This window comes from Andrena cerasifolii, chromosome 4 (assembly GCF_050908995.1).
Source record: "Andrena cerasifolii isolate SP2316 chromosome 4, iyAndCera1_principal, whole genome shotgun sequence".
Classification (NCBI taxonomy): domain Eukaryota; kingdom Metazoa; phylum Arthropoda; class Insecta; order Hymenoptera; family Andrenidae; genus Andrena; species Andrena cerasifolii.
In genome coordinates, this window is record NC_135121.1 from 554,627 (window position 1) to 576,390 (window position 21,764).

General features: G+C 42.1%; 2 protein-coding genes across 5 annotated transcripts in view; one reads left to right on the forward strand and one right to left on the reverse strand.

Annotated features, from left to right (window-relative positions):
* LOC143368023 (superkiller complex protein 3) overlaps positions 1-21,764 on the reverse strand; it is a 234,958-nt gene that overhangs the window by 166,929 nt on the left and 46,265 nt on the right. The gene's annotated exons all lie outside the window — the stretch shown is intronic.
* Positions 16,286-18,003, forward strand: LOC143368062 (uncharacterized). Of its 2 annotated transcripts, XM_076810435.1 has the most exons (3): positions 16,286-16,722; positions 16,806-17,457; positions 17,563-18,003. In XM_076810435.1, exons 1-2 carry the CDS (start codon positions 16,424-16,426, stop codon positions 17,434-17,436), a joined length of 930 nt encoding a protein of 309 aa, XP_076666550.1. In that variant the 5' UTR covers positions 16,286-16,423; the 3' UTR covers positions 17,437-17,457; positions 17,563-18,003. The 2 variants fall into 2 exon arrangements, with proteins under 2 accessions (XP_076666550.1, XP_076666549.1); XM_076810434.1 differs by having other exon boundaries at positions 16,289-16,722; positions 16,806-18,003.

Sequence of the window (21,764 nt, forward strand, 5' to 3'; positions counted from 1 at the left end):
TACGGGCGTTCAAAAAATTGACGCTTCCGCCTGGCAGCAAACCGGAGAAAGGGGAGAAGAGTTCGTCCTACCCGCGGTCGGACAGGAAGGACGACGCGACAACGAAACCAGCGAATCCAGTGCAGCGTCCCGTGAGAGGTGCAACTCAACCTCAACCCCGGTGTTACAATTGCAGTGAGCGGGGTCACCTATCGAAGGACTGTCCGCAGCCAAGGCGTCAACGGGGTGCGTGCTTCAAATGCGGGAGCATGGCGCATCGCATCGAGGACTGCCCGGAGAGTCATCCTAAGTCGAAGAAGGCGGCGGAGAAGACCACTCATCTGGTACAGCTGCCGTCGACTCCACCGTACACAGTAACGGTAAAATATTCCGTCGCGAGCGATCGAAACGAAAACTCCGACCGTTGTATTTGCGCGATAGTGGATTCCGCCTCGCCTATCAGCCTCATTAAAGAAAGTTGCGTACCCGTTCAGTTGCGGGAACCCATTGTAAAGAATGACACGTACGAGGGTATGAATGGGTCGAAATTAAATGTCCTGGGGGTGTTCAGATGCAATTGTACAACCAACGGTATTCCGGTAAATACAATTTTTGGAATTGTGTCGGCTTCCGCGATGCGATGCGACGCTATTATCGGGAGAGATTTCATATCTTTGCCGCATATTAGGATCGCATTCGATGACGAGTTTGTGGTCGCGGCGAAACCCACAGAATCGGGTAAAACGGGATCGTTCGACTGTCAAAACGACGTAATGCAGATCAATTGTATTGAGACGGAGACTAGGGCCGAGGAAAAATTAAATATCAACCTAAATATCGAGTGGGAAGCGGCCAACCAGCTCGCGGAAATTTTTCGAACTGAATACGCGCTGGCCGATGATCCAGATCCCGCCGATGACGGTATCGTGGAGATGAAAATCATACTGAAACATGACCAGCCCATTTCATTCCGCCCGCATAGACTTTCCTTTGACGATAGGGAAAAATTAAAAGTTATCATCGACGAGTTGTTGAAAAAGGGCATCATTGAGCCAAGCAATTCCCTCTACGCCAGCCCGATTGTTCTGGTGTGTAAGAAGACGGGAGACATACGCTTATGTGTCGACTTCCGCGGAGTTAATGGAATTACTATTAAAGATAATTTTCCGACGCCCCTAATCGAAGATCTTCTTAACCGACTACGAGATAAAAAGTACTTTAGTAGCCTCGATTTGCGTAACGGCTTCCATCACGTTAAGATGGCAGAATCCTCGATGAAATACACGTCGTTTGTCACACCTCTTGGACAGTACGAGTATCGCAAAATGCCGTTTGGTCTTACGAATGCGCCGCGCGTGTTTCAGCGTTATATTAATAGCCTTTTCGCGGATTTGATAAAACAGAATAAAGTCCTTTTATATCTTGATGATATTCTAATTGCCACCGCAGATATTGGCGAGCATCTAGACATTCTTCGCGAAGTGTTCAGGTTGGCACGACGTCACCGACTGGAATTCCGATTCGATAAGTGTTCTTTTCTCTTTGAGGAGATCACTTATTTGGGCTATCGTATAAGCGAAAGCGGCATTCGGCCTAGCGACGACAATATAGAAGCCGTGTTACAGTACGCATTACCGCGAAACACAAGGAAAGTACATAGTTTTGTTGGATTAGCCAGTTACTTCAGGCGTTTCGTTGAAAATTTTTCAAGAATAGCTAGGCCGCTGTACGATCTATTGAAAAAAAATGTCCCGTTCAGTTTTGGTCGCGAGGAATTGGACGCGTTTGAGACTTTAAAGAGTCTGTTGTCGTGTCGGCCCATATTGGCCTTGTATTCACCCACTTTGGATACGGAGTTGCACTGTGACGCCAGTGCGAGCGGTTTCGGCGCGATACTTGTACAGCGACAGTTGGATGGAACGCGTCGCCCGGTGTCATATTTCAGTAAGAGAACTACAGTCACCGAGGCGAAATACCACAGTTTCGGGCTAGAATGCTTAACAATAATCTACGCGATCAAACGATTTCATGTGTACTTGTACGGGATGCGTTTCAAAATTTTAACGGACTACAATAGCCTTCGGCTAACCCTCAGCAAGCAGAATATTAACCCTCGAATATCGCGGTGGGCCATGTACCTACAACAATACGATTACGAAATCGAACACCGGCCCGGCGCGAAGTTGTGCCACGTGGATGCACTCAGTCGTTGCCACAGTGTGCTGGTGTTAGAAGCGAACACGTTCGAACAGACGCTGTCGATTAAACAGGATCGGGATCCAGATATTCCAAAAATTAGAGAAACGCTAGAGACCGCGGAGGACACGCACTACGAACTTCGCGATGGTCTCGTATATCGAAAAACCAAAAATCGGGAATTACTGTTTTATGTTCCGTTAAGTATGGAGAACAATGTAATTCGCACGTGCCACGACGACATTGGTCACGTGGGTGTCGATAAAGTCGTTGAAAACATCAGCCGCGTATACTGGTTCCTACGGATGAGGGAAAAGATAAAAAGATACGTCTGGTGTTGTCTAAAGTGCGTGGAGTTTTCTCCAACTAGCGGTAAACAGGAGAGACTCTTGCACCCGATTCCGAAGGGCGGCCTTCCGTTCCAGGCGATCCATGTAGACCACTACGGTCCTCTCGAACGGACGGGCCGAGGATATAAGCATGTATTTTCTGTGATTGACGGATTCACGAAATTTATAAGATTGTTTGCGAGCAAATTGACCACGACTGATGAAGCGATCAAACACCTAAATGACTATTTCAGAATCTACAGCAGGCCAAATAGATTAATCAGTGATCGCGGAACCTGTTTCACTTCCGTTCAATTCAGCGAGTTCGCCAAAGAAAAGTCTATAGATCACGTGTTAATCGCCGTCGGTACCCCACGCGCGAACGGGCAAGTCGAGCGCTTCAATATGACGATAACGCCGATGCTAGCGAAACTTTGCGAATGTCCAAATGAGTGGGACCAAGTACTCGATTTGGTAGAATTCTCAATGAATAACATGATTTGTCGATCCGTTGGTGATACGCCAAGCAGACTATTGTTTGGCGTCAATCAATCGGGAGAAATAAACGATAACGTCCGTCGTATGTTAGAGGCGTCAAAAGATGTTGATCGAGACCTTGGTGCCATTCGAAGTAGGGCGACAAGCTGCATTGAACGTAAACAACTCGAAAATAAAACTCGGTATGACGGGAAGCGGAAAGCGGCGACGACCTACGAAGAGGGCGATTACGTTATGATCAAGAACCACGACACTACTGCTGGTGTGAATAAAAAATTACTCCCCAAATATAAGGGCCCGTACGTTATTAAGAAAGTCCATCGCTTCGATCGGTACATCGTGACCGACGTAGACGGGTTCCAGGTGACGCGTCTGCCCTACACAGGCACCGTAAGTGTGGACCACATGAAACCCTGGGGTCGCGATGAGCATGACAGTTGTAATTAGCTTTTGTGTTTCATACATTTTCGTATTATTTGTTTGCGGTAATCATTAATTAGATGTACTAAATCCTGTTAGCGTTAAGTAGTCTTAAGATGTAAACATTTATGTAACCAGAGATGAGTGACGCGTGTAGTAATCGCGAATTTGTTAGTCGTCGTGTGATCACAGTCGTATGTATGTATGTATGTATGTATGACCGGGACGTTCATACTGTCAGGACGGCCGAGCTGTAGGAGATTTTGCCGCCGTGGCCAGTAACAAAAACCAACCGTCGCGTAGCGACGAGCAAACGGCCCGGCGAGAGAGCTTCTTCTCACGGATCGCGTGCGGTGCGGATGTGCATGACAATAACCTATAATCGAAGTGTTCAATTAATGTTTCCTTTTTTCTAATCCTAATCGACTCCTTTCGACACGTAACTCCCCTACAGAAACAAACTACCTCACTTTTGCCAACTGTGCGCCGGGCAGTCGTTCCAGCGATACATAAATCGCGCGCTGGATGATTTGGATTTCGCATTCGTCTACACTGATGACATTTTGTGGTTGCGTCGGAGTAGTATGACAAGGGGGATTCTAATTCAAATTTGAGTTTCAAGGTCATGATCATGACCTTGAAACTCAAATTTGAAAATTTGTTTTTTTGTCGGCGGGCTGGCGGCGGATGACGTCATAGAGATGGCGGAGTGGTGGGGGGTATCATCGAGGAGGAGGAGGAGGAACCGCGGGGTGACGGTGCAGGCGTATCATCGAGGAGGAGGAGGAGGAGGAACCGCGGGTGACGGTGCGCTACTCTGGAGCGTGGTACAGACTGTCGGTAAGGAAGGTGCTACTCTGGAGCGTGGTACAACAGACTGTCGGTAAGGAAGGAAATATTAATTTTATGATATTAATATAAATGAAAAAACTTCTCGGGGCGACGGGGCTCGAACCCAAGACCTCCGCGGTACGAGTCAGCCGCCTAATTTTTTTTTTCAAAAGCGTTTTATTCAGGTACAAAGTTACAATATCACAGTGTACTAAGGTAGTGAATACTCTACGATAGTGGTCATGTAGGGATTTTACAATGAGATTGCCTGATCGCAGAGGCGACGCTCGCATATCTGTAAAACTAACTTTGGTGTTGTCATCTTATGTTGTATTAGCAGTTGCGTTTTCTTAGATTATTTATTTGGTATGTGCTTAACCTATCATAGACTAATACAAGAGATTTTGTCCAAGAGCGAAAGCTTTTCAGCTTCACACAAATGGCGCGGATAGTACTTTAGACCTCATGAGGCTGGGCAAACGTGTTTAACGTACATTCGCTCTCATATTTACACACATACACACACACGCACATACACACACATACGTACTCATCATATACACTTAGATCTATTTGGATATTTACATATTTACATATTTACAATGAATATATGTCTTTTAGGATTTTGGTAGGTCGCGGCTATTGTCCGTATCAGTTTGATATGTGTGAAGTGGGGACTAGTTATTCAACCACCAGTAGCGTTTGGTGTCTTTGTGGTAGTTATTTTTAGTGTCTCTTATTGGGAGATCCATGTTGTATACAAGATGGACTCTTGTGTCAGAACGGTTGGTGTTCGCAGGGTACAATATTTTTTTGTCGCTGGTTTTTCTATTGATGTGGTAGATAATCGGTATGTTTTCGCTATCGGTTATTCTGCCTGACTTGTCTAATAAGGGGAAAGCCTCGGGTGGAATGTGGCCTGTGCTGAGTGTTTGTAGGTAGTATTCATCGTTTGGGTAGAGAGAGCTATGTATGAGGTTGTTGTCTTTAATTTTTGAGATATTCGCAAAGTAGTCTCTCGTGAGCTTTATGATGTGGCTGTCTATTCTCGGGATATCTGCTGCGTCGTACAAGTTTTTGCAGCTTTCGTAGTGTTTGAAATTAGATTTTTCGCTTCTGTATATGGAGGTGCAGGCTCTTAGGCATTTTCTTTCAAATATTCTAATTTTTTCCATTTGGTGTGGGCTCGTATTATACCAAATGGGGCAGCCATAGGTAACAATGGGCCTTATTAGTAGCATATAGCATATCTTTTTTATTTTTGGATTTAGATAGTTGGAGAGGAAAAGCCTACTGTTTGCCATAAATGCTTTTCTGGCTTTTTCGAGTTGGATCGTTATGTGTTGGTTTAGTAGGAGGCGATCGTCAAGATATACACCCAGGTATCTCACTGTGTTCTTGTGTGGAATAGGGGTATTGTCCGATTTAATGCCGAAAGTTTTATATGTATTACGAAAGGTGCTGCTTTGGTTTTTAATTTTTTGTCTGAACAGTATGGATTCGCATTTTAGGGGATTTATCTTTAGTTTCCATGTTTTATAGAAGTCATTGATTTTGTTAAAGATTGTTTGCATTTTCTCTTGGAGTTTTTTTACGCTTTTTCCTTTTATGTATATGATTAGATCATCCGCGAAGAGGATCACTTTGGTGTCCGTTGAGTCCGGAATACCAAAGAGATTTGGGATGTCGGCGTTAAAGAAATTAAAGAGGACAGGCGCAGTTACTGTTCCTTGTTGGAGCCCGTCTGCGACGCTGAATGTGGTATTTGGACTTGAGTTGTTGGTTGATGTATAGAATTTTTTGTTCTGGAGCATATTTGCTAAAATTTTTAAAATGTAGGTTGGACAATCTTTTTTATGTAGTTTGTATAGTAGGCCTTTTATCCAAACCGTGTCAAACGCCTTTTCCAGATCAATGAGGCAGGCAGCTACGATTTCTTTATTATGTAGTGAAGCGTTTACATCTGATGTTAGTTTTTGTAGGGCATGGACTGTGCTTAGTTTGTGACGGAATCCAAATTGAATGTCTGGGATAAGGCTATTCTTTTGGTAAAATCTCTCCAGTGCGTTTTTGAGGAGGATTTCGAAGACTTTAGAAATGTTAGGTAGCAGGCTTATAGGTCGGTAGCTGGATGGGTATGCAGGGTTTTTCCCTTTTTTGCAGATTGGGATGACTTTGGCCGTTTTCCAGGCGTTTGGGAAGTAGTAGTTGTTAAGACAGTTATTGAAAATGATGTTGTAGTCGTAGTAGAGACAGAAGGGTAGGTTTTTGAGGACAATGTTAGGTATTTTATAGGGGCCAGAGGATTTTTTATTGTTGAGTTTCTTGAATAAGTTGAAGGTTTCAATGGGGTTTGAAAAGTAGTTTTGATCATCATTTCAGGTTGGGGCTGATGCCGGGTTTTTTTCTGAGAACTGGACTAAGTTATTATTGATTGGTATGTTGGTTTCGGTGTTTCTAGTGAGATTCTCGTAGTGGTTTTCAATTATTTCTATAAGTCTGTCTTTACCTAGGTCCTTGTTTTGTGTGTAGACGGAAGCGAAATTGGCACTTATTACGTTTAATTTGTCGGTTTCGTTTGTTATTATGTAGTTGCCCTTTTCGTTTTTTTGTAGCGAATTTGGTGTGATTTTTGCTTCCGCTAGTAGGTCTGTTCTGTTGGCTTCGATTTCTATGTTTGGGATTACTATTTTATTTGTTTTTCTGAAGATGGGGTTTAGTTGAGGAAACGTTTTGGTCGGATTTAATGGGATTTTCCGGATTTTATTTTCCCAATAAGTGTTGGCGGATTTTTGGAATTCTTGTCGGAGTGTGGTCTTGCAGTTTTTAATTAGAGATTTTGTTTCGTTGATGATATTATGAGCTTGGGAAGATGGTTGTCTGAATTCGTTGAATAGGATCGATAATAGTTTTTTTTTTATTTTAAGGAGTTTTTTAATTTTGCTGTTTAGGTATAGTTCTGACGAGTTGTAATCTGTGTGTTTAGGTACTTGTCTATTGATTGCATTTAGTATGATTTCGTTCATGATTGAGAGATGGTTGTCGATTTCTTGATTTGATAGGTTTCTATTTTGGGGTATGAACGTCGTGTAGTTTTTACTTATATCGCTTTTAAAGGCGGGCCAGTCTGTTTTGTTGAACCGTAGGGGATTTTCTGGTGTGGTGAAAAAGATTTTGTCGTCTGTTTTTGGTAGGGAGAATTGTATGTTAATTGCTCTATGGTCGCTATCCATGTCGATGGTTGGGATTGTACCATCATTATTTAACATATGGAGTTTTATTCTACTGTCAACTAGGCCTATGTCTAGGTGGGAATTGCCTCTATGGAAGGTCGGGGTGTTTGTTCCTTTTAGTAACATTCTGTATTTTGTGCTATTTGAGTTTATCCAGTTTAACAATGCCAGGCCTCTGCCGTTGTGGTATGGGTTGTTCCAGTACTGGTGTTTGGCGTTTAGGTCGCCTGCCAGGAAGTCAGCCGCCTAACCAACTCCCCCAAACGCCGTCTCTGACATTAGTCTTTTCCGAATGGTACATATAGCGAAACCAACGGAGCGTCACACACACACACACACACACACACACACACACACACACACACACACACACACACACACACACACACACACACGCACGCACACACGCGCGCACACACACACACACACACACACACACACACGCAACGTCGGCGTATAATAATTTATTTTCATGAGAAATTTTATCAGAAATTGTTTCGAACGATGTCGGGAAAGATCGGCGTTTCTCGACACCGCGTCTTTAGAATACCATTGTAAAATAAAAAATTATTGTATTTATTAACTCGTTCTTATAAATAGCGGAATTATTGCATAAAAATAAAATAAAATTCTTTGCATATGTATAGAAATTATTATATTTATTAAATCGATCTAATAAAATAGTGGAATTATGTAAAATAAAATTGCTCACACATATAAGAATTATGCAGCGTCAACAAATCTTAAAAAATAGGCCGTGGGAGGAGGAACACGGGTAAATAAAGTTGAGAAATAATATACGTTTAAGAAATACATATATTGTTACAAATAATAATAATAATATAGAATATAGAATATAATAATAATAATAAATAATAGAATATAATAATAATAAATAATAGAATATAAATATAAATATAAAAAAGAATATAATATAAAAAAAGAATATAATATAAAAAAGAATATAATATAAAAAAGAATATATAAAAAAAGAAAAAAAGAAGAATATAAAATACAATTAAATAATAATAAATATAAATAAAGAAGAATATATAAATATAAAAAGAATATATAAATATAAAAAAGAATATAATATAAAAAAAGAATATAATATAAAAAAGAATATAATATAAAAAAGAATATAATATAAAAAAGAATATATAAAAAAAGAAAAAAAGAAGAATATAAAATACAATTAAATAATAATAAATATAAATAAAAAAAAAGAATATAAATATAAAAAAAAAGAACATAAATATAAAAATATAGAATAAATCTAGTGCGGCGACCGCGGTGGTGATGGCGATGGCGAGCCCCAATCCGGTGACTACATCCTCGGCGACGGTTTCTTTCTGAGTGACATTTTTTCTTTCTGAGTGACATTTTTCTTGCGAAAAGAAATGGGATTGTGGAGAATAGCCCCCGAGTGTCGAGGCAGCGCAGAGGTATGTACTTAACAGTATTTTTTTTAACATTTATTGCGTTTAACCTTTGAAATCGTGTGAGATTAAAATCAGACGTTTGTATAAATATTATATCGCGGGTTTCTATGTTCCAGAACTCGCCACCCTCGTCACCCCCCGGACCGCCATCGCCACCACCGTCACCCCCGTCGCCGCGCGTGTGGTCACCGGATTGGGGCTCGCCGCAGCCATCGCCATCGCCGCCTTCGCCGCCTTCACCGCCGCTGCAAGTATGTAATACTTTGCATTTTTTTGCGTTTGATATTTAATATGTTTTGTATAGATATTATATCGATGTTTTGTGTGTTCTAGAACATATATTTTATGATGAATGCGAGGCTGGTGGAGGATGAGGCACCGGCGCTGGTCGAGGAGGAGAATGCGGCGGGCCCCGTGATGGCGGCTCGGCTGCGGCAGCCTTGGCTGCCGTATCGGCGAGTGGGGCTAAGACGGCCGCGGCCCCCATCGCCACCGTCGCACGGCGTGCGACGGTTACGGCAGCCGCTGCCGCAGCCATCACCACCGCGGTCGCCGTCTCCGCCACAGCCACCATCGCCGCAATAGTTTTTTTTTCTTTTTTTATTTCTATTTTTATATTTTATATTTTCTATTTTATATTTTCTATTTTATATTTATATTCATTTCTTTTTTATATTTTATATTTTCTACTTTATATTTTCTACTTTATATTTATATTCATTTCTTTTTTATTTTATACTTATATTTATTATTATTTAATTGTATTTTATATTTATTTTTATTTAATTGTATTTTATATTCTTCTTTTTTTTCTTTTTTTATATATTCTTTTTTATATTATATTCTTTTTTATATTTATATATTCTTTTTTATATTATATTCTTTTTTATATTACATTCTTTTTTATATTTATATTTATATTCTATTATTTATTATTATTATATTCTATATTATTTGTAACAATATATATATTTCTTAAACGTATATTATTTCTCAATTTTATTTACCCGTGTTCCTCCTCCTCCCACGGCCTATTTTTTAAGATTTGTTGACGCTGCATAATTCTTATATGTGTGAGCAATTTTATTTTACATAATTCCACTATTTTATTAGATCGAGTTAATAAATATAATAATTTCTATACATATGCAAAGAATTTTATTTTATTTTTATGCAATAATTCCGCTATTTATAAGAACGAGTTAATAAATACAATAATTTTTTATTTTACAATGGTATTCTAAAGACGCGGTGTCGAGAAACGCCGATCTTTCCCGACATCGTCCGAAACAATTTCTGATAAAATTTCTCATAAAAATAAATTATTATACGCCGACGTTGCGTGTGTGTGTGTGTGTGTGTGCGTGTGTGTGTGTGCGTGTGTGTGTGTGTGTGTGTGTGTGTGTGTGTGTGTGTGTGTCACATATGTGACGCTCCGTTGGTTTCGCTATATGTACCATTCGGAAAAGACTAATGTCAGAGACGGCGTTTGGGGGAGCTGGTTAGGCGGCTGACTCGTACCGCGGAGGTCTTGGGTTCGAGCCCCGTCGCCCCGAGAAGTTTTTTCATTTATATTAATATCATAAAATTAATATTTCCTTCCTTACCGACAGTCTGTTGTACCACGCTCCAGAGTAGCACCTTCCTTACCGACAGTTTGTACCACGCTCCAGAGTAGCGCACCGTCCCCCGCGGTTCCTCCTCCTCCTCCTCGATGATACCCCCCACCACTCCGCCATCTCTATGACGTCATCCGCCGCCAGCCCGCCGACAAAAAACAAATTTGAATTAGAATCCCCCTTGTCATACTACTCGTCGGCCTCCCCGGAGGAGCATTCTACCCACTTGCGAGAGGTCATTCTGAGGCTGAAGAAGTTTCAGTTGCGTCTGAACGTGGAGAAATGCGTGTTCAGTGCGTCGGAGCAGGGGAATTCGTCCCACGGCTCGGAAAGTCGACGCCATCGCGGAGTTTCCAATGCCCGTTAACGTTATGCAGTTGCGTCGGTTCCTTGGCATGATAAATTTTTATCGTAGAAACCTGCCACGCTCGGCGAGTGCTCAGGCACCCTTAAACGCGTATCTTCGCGAATCTCATAAGTATGATAAACGAGCGATCGAGTGGACCGCCGAGGCGAGGGACGCGTTTGTGAAGATCAAGGCTGATCTGGCCAACGCGGCCTTACTGGTTCACCCTCGTAGCAACACAAGCATCCGCCTGGTCTCGGATGCGTCGGATTCTGCCATGGGCGCGGGGCTCGAACAACTGTCTTCGTTGCGAGTTTGAGAGCCTCTCGCGTTTTTCTTAAAAAGGTTTAATTCCGCACCGCTTAACTACAGCACATACGATCGCGAACTCACAGCCATTTTCGAGGCAACTAAATATTTCCGTCCATTTGTTGAGGGTCGTGATTTCAGTATGGTTACCGACCACAAGCCATTGATTTATGCATTCGCGCAGAGGGCCGATAAGGCGTCCCCTAGGCAGGTGCGTCAGCTGTCTTATATCGCGCAGTTTTCAACTAAAATAGAGCACGTGGCCGGTGTCGACAACGTGGTCGCTGACGCGCTGTCGCGGGTTGACTCTTTGCGTTTGCCGGTGGAGCTCGAGCTCGTTCAGCTTGCGGAACTTCAGGAGGCCGATCAGCAACTCCAGTTGATTCGCAAGTCCGCGGATTTCCCGTTAAAAATGAAAGCAATTCAGTGGGGACCGAATCATTCGACGATTTTCTGTGAAATTACCGGTGGGTCGATTCGTCCCTATATTCCTTCCGAGCCTTCGGGAAACAGTTTTCAATTTATTTCACCGACCAGCGCATCCGAGCGTGAAGGTCACGCACCGACTAATTCGACAGCGTTACGAGTGGCCGGATATGCAGCGCGACGTCGCGAAGTGGTGCAAGACATGCACGGACTGCCAACAGTCCAAAATATCGCGGCGTGTTAAATTCTTGCCCGGTCAATTCGTGGCTCCTGATGGTAGTTTTGATCACGTTCACGTGGACATCGTGGGTCCCTTGCCAGAGCGTACGGTTATGGTTATTGCGTGACTATGATGGATAGATTCTTCCGATGGGTGAAGGCAGTGCCCGTGCGGGAGGTGTCGGCTCAATCGGTCGCGGAGGTATTCTTTGATACTTGGGTTTCGCGTTACGAGGCTCCCAAGATTTTAACATCCGATCAGGGAGCTCAGTTCGAGTCGAGGTTGTGCTCCGCATTACTATCTTTGATCGGATGCGAGCGGATCCACACTACGACTTATCACCCGACGAGCAACGGGTTGATTGAGCGATCGCACCGCGTTTTCAAGGCCGCGTTAATGTGTCATTCGGACACAAACTGGCCTAGTACTTTGTCGACCGTGCTGCTCGGTCTTAGGACGCATGTGCGACTTGACACCGGCGCGTCCCCTGCCGAATTCTTGTACGGCGTGACTCTGCGACTGCCCGGCGAATTTTTCCTTCCGGAGGATTTAGTACCGGATCCGGACATTTTTGTCAATGAGTTTCGCGAACATATGCGTTTGGTGCGACCGGTACCAATTGCGCTCAAGTATAAGAGGCGTGCGATCGTTTTCAAGGAATTGCATACATGCTCTCATGTCTTCCTGCGGAACATGGTTAAGAAGTCTCTTGAAAGACCTTACACCGGTCCGCATAAAGTGTTGCAACGATTGAATGATCGAGTTTATAAGATTGAGGTAAACGGGGCGCCTAAATCCGTCTCTGTCGAGCTTCTGAAACCGGCCCATCTAATCGCTGACGAACTCACGGATTCTGCACCGTCCCACGGAACGGACAGCGGTCCGTCCACATCAGCGAGCACCTTGCCCGTGCTGAAAACATATCAGCGCAAAAAGGTCGTGTTCGCGTCCGTTACCAAAGATTAGAATTATTACACTAAGACTGTGCATTTCATGCGTACCAAAGTATTGTGCAACTTATGTTCCTACACTGCGTGAAGTTTATTCTATTTTATATATATTTACAGTATTTTGTAGTTTGTAAGAATTACAATATTTTATTAGCGTACTACATGTTACGGTATGGAAGACAGTTTAACGCAAGCGCAACATTTCATGTACCGCGTCCGAACCATGTGCGGGACCACCTGCAGAATACAGAACCCGTTAACTGTTGCGGGTGATTATTCTGTGATACCAGCACGAAGAATTTGTTCAACATCGACCTCAGGTCTTGGAGGGGGGGTGCTGTAGGGTCCATTGTATGGCACTGCATGTCTTTCGTCCCCCACTCCTCCGGTATGTGGAGAGTGGGGAGGCTCTCCGTGAAGACGGTGGGAGCCGCCATAATTCTCTCTTGCGCTAGCTCCGATGTTGATCGGACGCATGGCGTACAAATATACGTTTCCGTATTCGTCGGGTATTCCGTGTTTTACTTCACCACACCTTAGTGAGTTTCTAGTCAAGTCAAGTGGCACCCTCACTGGGGCCAACAGGTTTTCGTCGTGCAATGTATGAATGGCTGCTGTCTGAAAGTATGTACGAACTGCGCAGTAGAGAAAAGATTGTAACAGAGTGCGTGCGTTTTGAATTTAGCTTATCCATAAAATTTAAGAGACCACGTGTCATTACTTAATAAATGATTATATACAGAGAGGTGAAGACGAATAAATAAATATTGTTTATGACCATCTGCAAATTCCACTGTTTATTTAATAAAGAACAACAGTAAGGGACTTTTTGCCCAATGGTACCTCTATAAAACGACGTACAGTATTTCCTCGTTAGCGACTCGATTTTGTGTACACGATACCGACTCTTCGCTATCCCCACCACTTTTGTCTCACTCTTGCCCGGCGAAAGCTGGAGCGAGATGGAACGAGAGCGAGCGAGAGGCACTGAAAGCGAGCGAGGACGGTACGAGACCGACGACGCGTTGATGTTTTGTCTCGCTCCGTCTTTCGGACGCCTGACATTCTGTCCTTTGCGCTTGCGACCATCGCGCACGCTCGCCGCGCACGCAGTGTTCCATCTCGCCCCCCCCCCCTCCGGCCAGAAAGAAGCGAGAAACGAACACTCGGAATTAGGGTTCTGTTCACGATATCGACTCAACGCCGGTCCCGACCAGCGAGTCGCTAACGAGACAATACTGTACTTTTTTCGCTTCTTGATGTACATAATGGCAAAGGCGTTATATGACACGCACGAATGCCCAAAAACGACTGGCGACTCTGCGATCCTCCACGTTACCCTTGCCATCAACATAGTTATGCTGCAATATTCAATCGAATGTTTATGAATGGAGATTTTGCATTCGGGACTTTTAGCCCCAGGGTAGAGCCCTACCGGGATAGGTTTGCCCGGTTCGTGCTGCGCTTACACCAGAGATCCAAAATAAGTTTTCAAAAAAAAAATGAAAAATGTCAATGAGTAAAATTGACTTTTATTTAAATGGAAGCCAGTTATCATTAAATCTCAAAGAAATGTCTCAAAAATGAAATGATTAAAAAATATTAGTTTTTAATTGTTCTGATTACGACTAATGATTATGAATGATTAAAAAATGGCTAGCTACCAGTAACCATTACCGATGACGAAAATTTAATTTTGGTTACCAGTAACCAATATAAATGACCGAATTTTTTTCGGTTACCAGTAATTTATCAAGAGACACGGTAGTGTCGCGCGCCAAGTACATGCGCAGCGCGGAACAGAGTGCTTTATAACGCGACGACCTGCTATCAAGAACACTTTGATTATCGAATCTCAATAATGGTAGATCCGATTAAATTTTGAATGGTCTTAATGGATAGCTTGGGTTTGATTTACATAAGAAAAGTGTCTTCGTTGTTTTCCTACGTGCCTTATGAGCTGAGATATTTTTATGTAAAGTTGCAATTTGGCGACTTTTATGTTAAGAGATTTTTCTCCATCGTCAAGGGTGGGCAAGAGGGGAGCATGAAAGAGTGAGGAAATGTCTCTCAGGCACGTCGTTCAGTCGATGAAGGTTTTAGCCAATCGCGTAACAAATTGTTGTCACGTAACAGCCACAAAGAGAGCCAGGCCCAGATCTAGGGGGGCTCAAGTAGGGCAATTGCCCAATGCGGCAAATTTTGGGGTGGCAAAATAGGTAGACCCAATTAAAAAGTAAAACTTTTTGAAAAAACGGTAAAATGTAGGTATCATACAGGTAATACATGTATGAATTTAATATCAAACTTATAAATTGTTTTTAAATCACCTATGTAATTACTATTACCTATACTAGGGAAAGATGCGTACCTACCTACAGGGTGTCCCACTAAGGAATGGACAGCGCGATATCTCTTAAAGTATTGTCGATAAAAATATAAAAAAAATAGGGAATTGCATGGTTCGAGGGGGCCCATTTATTAGCGCGAACGAATTTTGTTTTCGATTATTATTTTAAAAGATACGATGGTCAAGTTCGGTTTTTCAAATGGAACTATTTTTTTTGAAGACCTGAGTTGATAGTGCGTTCCAAGACAAATTCAATAAGCTTTAATGTATACACTTTATTTCCACTGGTTTTTAAGATATTGCGCTTGCAAATTTACTGATTTTCACTGCAAGAAACCCCTCTGGAATGGCAAAAACCGGGGGCGGTCTTACTGGCGCCACGGGTGGCACTGCCTGTTCAAATGGATACTTACCTGCCAAAGGTCTACGCCAGAAATGGCAGGCCCAAAGGCTGGACAATTCTTTTCCGTCAGAAATGCTACTTAGGTAGGTACATCTGCGGTATCGAGAAGCGCATCGTTACTTTTATTTCGCACTTGCTTCTACGCTCGGATGGCCGGTTCTTTTGGGAGGGATGCAAATCCGATTGGTTCTGATACAATCTGCTCCCTATGGTTGAAATTTAGTCTAGCAACTTTCACTCCTCCTAACCTAACCAATCCAACTTGCATCCCTCCCAAAAGAACCGGCCATCCGAGCGTAGAAGCAAGTGCGAAATAAAAGTAACGATGCGCTTCTCGACACCGCAGATGTACCTACCTAAGTAGCATTTCTGACGGAAAAGAATTGTCCAGCCTTTGGGCCTGCCATTTCTGGCGTGGACCTTTGGCAGGTAAGTATCCATTTCAACAGGCAGTGCCACCCGTGGCGCCAGTAAGACCGCCCCCGGTTTTTGCCATTCCAGAGGGGTTTCTTGCAGTGAAAATCAGTAAATTTGCAAGCGCAATATCTTAAAAACCAGTGGAAATAAAGTGTATACATTAAAGCTTATTGAATTTGTCTTGGAACGCACTATGAACTCAGGTCTTCAAAAAAAATAGTTCCATTTGAAAAACCGAACTTGACCATCGTATCTTTTAAAATAATAATCGAAAACAAAATTCGTTCGCGCTAATAAATGGGCCCCCTCGAACCATGCAATTCCCTATTTTTTTTATATTTTTATCGACAATACTTTAAGAGATATCGCGCTGTCCACTCCTTAGTGGGACACCCTGTATATGTATATGCACACATTTATTTTTTTAGGTAAATTTTGAAGGATCCTCCGGAAGGATGGAGATCGCAGCTGCTGAAGCAATGTGGAAGAGATCCATGGAACATTGCAACATGCGATACACCACAATGTTATCAGATGGTGATGCAAAGACCCACACCCATATACAAAGTTTGCAAGTGTACGGTCCTGACATTGATATCCAGAAAGAAGAATGTGTAAACCACATTGCGAAGCACATGGGTAGTGGCCTTAGAAATGTTGTCAAAGAGTGGCGAGCCAAAAAAGTGACACTTGGTGGCAAGGGTGAAGGCACACTCAAGGAATCTACCATTGACAAATTGACAACATATTACAGGTTATAAAGCGATTGCAGAAAACATATATTTTATCAATTTGATATTTTCTGTCGGGTTGCAAAATTTACTTCTAATGTTACAGAAATGCTATTGTAAAAAATATGCCAAATGTAAAGGCCATGGAAGAGGCTGTGATGGCTACTTTAGATCACTGTAGCTCTACAGACAGCAAACTTAACCATGCCAGATGTCCTAAGGGCAAACAATCGTGGTGCTTTTATAATCGAGCAAAAAGTACTAGACGAAAACCAATGAGCCACACACCCATGTCACTCAAGCTGTCTGAAGATGTCGCCACCAAAGTGAAACCCCTGTACGAAAGACTGTCTAATGAAAATCTGATGGCACGTTGCTGTAAGGGAGGCACTCAAAATGCAAATGAATCTCTCCATGAAAAAGTGTGGAGATTCTGCCCAAAGACAACATTTGTATCGAAGGCAAGGCTTGAAGTAGCTGTGGCACGTGCTGTTTCAGAATTTAATATGGGTTGCGTAGCCTCATTGACAGTCAGGAAACAAACAGCTGGGGAAGTTGTATCTGAAACAGCTATAAGTATAGCTAGAGACAGAGACAAGAGAAGAGAAACCTGCAATGCACAACAGCAATCTACTACAAGAAAGCGCTTAAAGAAGAAACAAAACACAAAGAAAATTGCTGCTGAGAGGAAGAGACGCAAGATTGATGAGGATGTGTATCAACCAGGTGGATTTTAAACTATATATAAAGGAAAAATGGTCTGGAATTTACTCTTTAGATTTAAAATGCATTTATCTCAAAACTTACTTTTTTAATATATTTAATGTTCCTTGCGCAAAACTGTTGGTCTGATTCTCTTGCAGCTTGGCATGCTTCAAGAGCAACATGAGACCAAAAAAATTGTGTATCGGCATGAAGAAATCTGCAAAACTCTTTACGCTCCGCTTGCTTTTCCTCAAAATTTTGATCAAATTTTGCATTGTTGACATTTAATAAATTCAATAATTTTTAGCTTAAAAAGTATGAGACGTAGAAACTTCTCGATACACAGTTTTTTACTTTACTATGGACCCTTCTTCGCTGCAAAACCTGGAGGCTGTGGCATCACACACTTTGCGCAGGAACATTTTTGAAGTTATGCTTGAATTTTGTAACGTAATGTAAATTCTATGAAAAGCAATGATTAAAACTGAGTTCAGACTGGCATAAGGGCTTTACTTCAAACCTACTTCCTTCCCTTAAAAGGAATTTCGCATGTCTCAAATATTTTCGGATTTCTAAATTTCAGTGTCCCCTTCCCTTAACGGTGAACGTTGAAACATGTGGGTTATGTCCAGTATTACTTTTGAATGAAATATTATTACATTTTTTAACATAAGGGTTTTGTGCATACTGTTAGATACCTAGCTTCGCGACTTTCTCTTTTAAGCACATCTGGTCATTGTCACTCTCTTAAGGGGGCCGTCTCCGCGGGCCTTTGAACGTGTGAGTACGCTCACACAAGCTAGGAAAAGCGTGCACGTATACGCGTGTAGTAAGCAAATCGTAAATTACAACTTTCGTCCTGGAATCGGCCCGAAGGAAGTTTTTGCGGGTACAGTTGCCTTCAGTAGACATCTGTGCAGGGTGGTCTGGTGCGTTTGAACGCTAATAAGCACCCAACTTTGAAATAATAATGAATTTATGACTCGAAAACTGTCCGAATGAAGCTTCAAGGCTTCTCCGTTGGTGGCGCTAATGGTGCACTGCAGCCATGTAGCACCAGCGTGACGTGTAGGCAGGGCCGACGCGAGGTCGATAGCTGGCGCCCTTGTGCAAAAAAATTTTTGTTGTCCCCAATTTTTTGCACTTGTTTTCTATTTAATATGTTTAAAAGAATTACATTTATATTTAGTTTATGTGAGGTGTTAGATTCCTTTATTATTAAGCGTACGATCTAGTTTTTTTAGCGTACCATTCGGCTGGCGCCCTTGTGCGGCGCATGGTTTCGCCGGGCCTGCGTATACGCGATGTAGTAAGCAAACCGTAAATTACAACTTTCGTCCTGGAATCGGCACGGTGGACGTTTTTGCGGGTTTAGTTGCCTTCGGTAGACTTTCGTGCAGGGTGGTCTGGTCCGTTTGAACGCTAATAAGCACCGTACGTTGAAATAATAATGAATTTACGAATCGTGTACTCAGGACAGCCCGAAAAATGACAGAATGAAGCTTCAAGGTTTCTCCGTCACCGGCGTTGATGGTATATTCGTGCCTTGTACCATCAAAACCGGTGGAAGTCCAATCTAGCCGATAAATGTAGGAAAGACATAGTTGCCGAGACGTATCGAGAGTCGAATCGCGCTGTTGCCGCATTTCCCCTATCAATATTTTTCCATCAAGGAGGCTTGAATGAATCACGGCGAAGCAGTTGGAGAACAGAGATGGGCAAAGATAATATCTGGATAAAGTCAAATAAAAGATACTACAGTATTGTCTCATGAAACGAGAGCGAGCAAGAGGCACTGAAAGCGAGCGAGGGTGGTGCGAGATAGACGACGAGATGTTGTTTGTCTCGCTCCGTCTTTCGGACGCCTGACACTCCGTCCTCTCCGTGCGCAATCGTCGCGCAGGCAAAGCGTTCCATCTCGCTCCCCCTATCAGCTAAAAAGAAGCGAGAAACGAACACTGAGAATTAGGGCTCTGCTCGCGATACGAGCTAAACGCCGCGCCGGTCCCGACCAGCGAGGATTTGGGCTGTTCGGCGGCGCACAGTGGGGCATTTGGGGTCGAAACACGGCACTAAGTCCTTTTACAAAAATATCGCTAAACTGCAAATTTTCTTTTACAGGTAGTTGATTGCAGGTATTGGATTGATTTATTGTAATCACTATAACTTGATTAGAAACAAAAAATATATAAAAAATGTTCTGTTAAACGATTTCGTCAAAAAGGCACTAACAACTAAAAAATACTTCTAGTGTTGTGCTACAATTTCGATGGTGTTTTTCAACTTTAAATAAAAACGTGGTTCAGGATATTTCATAACAGAATATGAATCAATTTAGTATAGCCTCAAGTGTCGAAATGAATTTGTTGCGAGATATCCTGCTCCACGATTTTATGTGAAAATACACCATCGAAATTGTAGTATAAGAAAATAATTATTTTTTAGTTTTTAATGCATTTTTCATAAAATCGTTTATTATAAATTTTTTAATATACTTTTTCTAGTTTTTAGTGTTTGTGGATTTACATTACTCTTATTGCTGTATGCAGTTTAACAGTTTGCTTGAAGAATGGTTGATTTATTGTTATGTGTTATTATTTATTGGTGACTAGGTAATTTTCTCACCCACTCGGAGTTTTTTCATAATTTTGTATTGTCAACCAAACTACGCACCTCTGCAAAGTTTCGAGGGAATTGGATGGTTGGAAGTGGTTTAAAATTGAGTTTCCAGATTTGAATCAAACAAACAAACAAACAGAGGATCGTAGCTAAATAAAATCGTTTAATGGGACATTCCCAAATATCAGTATTGTTAGTACTGAACTCTGGTTTATATTGATAAATTTTTACAACCGTGGAATAACAATTACGAAGAAAACCATGTACAAAACTATTATTGAAACAGACAATTCTTGTTGATATAAAAGATAATTTGATGTATAGTTAGATGAAAAAAAGCGGCATATGTTTTTAGAAGAATTACAGCATTCATAAATTTCATTACGATCGGCATGTTACACTTCGGTGATGTACCTTATTCAAACTGTATGCTTTGAATTTGCACATTGATTATACAAAGTATTGCATCGTTCTATGTATAAATAAATACTAAATTAGTATTGTTTCATTGACATGTTTCCTAACTTCACTACTCAACCTCTCTATCTTTCAATAGTGCTATCCTCCTTTACGTTCAGCGAGGCTCTGATGCTAGACGCAGGAATTGGCGGGCTCCAGCTACAGCTGATGCACGAGGAAACACCTACAGCGGTGGTTATGTGTGCGTGACTGACGCACCGCAGTTCCTCACACATAACCACCGCTCCTGTCGATGTTCCCCCCTCCATCAGCGGTACATGGAGCCCGGCGATCGCTGCCTAGACGCAGCTCTCGTGCCGTATTCCTCCAAGCTTCTCAATAGAAGGAGCTGTGGCAACAGCGCGGCAGAGACGGAGACAACACAACATGCGGCAACTATGCTGTCAAAAATTCGTCTACGTAGAGTACCGGTAGATGTCACCATTGTACAACTTCTTTTTACCGACCGCAGTAGTTTCATTAGGGTCCGTCTGTTTACAAGGGCGCTTCGATCGATTCGGACCATAACAAAAAGGAGACGGCCCCCTTAAGAACGCGCCCGCGACCTTCCAACGGCTTATGAATACCGTACTGTCAGGCTTGCAGGGTCTCCAATGTTTCGTATACCTGGACGATATCGTCATTTATGCCTCGTCTATCGCAGAACACTCCGAAAAATTAAAAGCTATTTTTGAACGTCTTGCAGTAAATAATTTGAAGTTACAGCCTGATAAATGCGAATTCATGCGTCATGAGGTAGCATATTTAGGGCATGTTATATCTGAAAAAGGAGTACAACCCAATCCAGATAAAATTAATGCAATTGCTAATTACCCGTCTCTTAGAAATCAAAAAGATATCAAAGTCTTCCTGGGACTTATTGGATATTATCGCAAGTTTATACAGGATTTTGCAAAGCTAGCTAAGCCTTTAACAATTTTATTAAAAAAAGATACACCTTTCGAGTGGGGCACTGAACAGCAAGAATCATTTGATAAATTTAAGCAAATATTAACTCATCAACCGATCCTTCAATATCCGGATTTTAATCGAGAATTTATCCTTACAACTGATGCCTCAAATTATGCAATAGGCTCTGTCTTAAGTCAAGGCTCTATTGGATCGTATCTCCCAATAGCATATGCTTCACGAACATTGAATGGAAGTGAACAAAATTATAATACTACTGAGAAGGAATTGCTTGCAATAGTTTGGAGTATAAACCATTTTAGACCTTATTTATACGGTAGGCCATTCACCGTCGTTACTGACCACAAACCAT

What these genes read in the sequence shown, in the direction of transcription:
- LOC143368062 (XM_076810435.1), top strand. Translation starts at nt 16,424, where the DNA reads ATGGAGATCGCAGCTGCTGAAGCAATGTGGAAGAGATCCATGGAACAT. An exon ending in AAATTGACAACATATTACAG is followed by an intron (nt 16,723 to 16,805) that starts GTTATAAAGCGA and finishes CTAATGTTACAG; the next exon opens with AAATGCTATTGTAAAAAATA.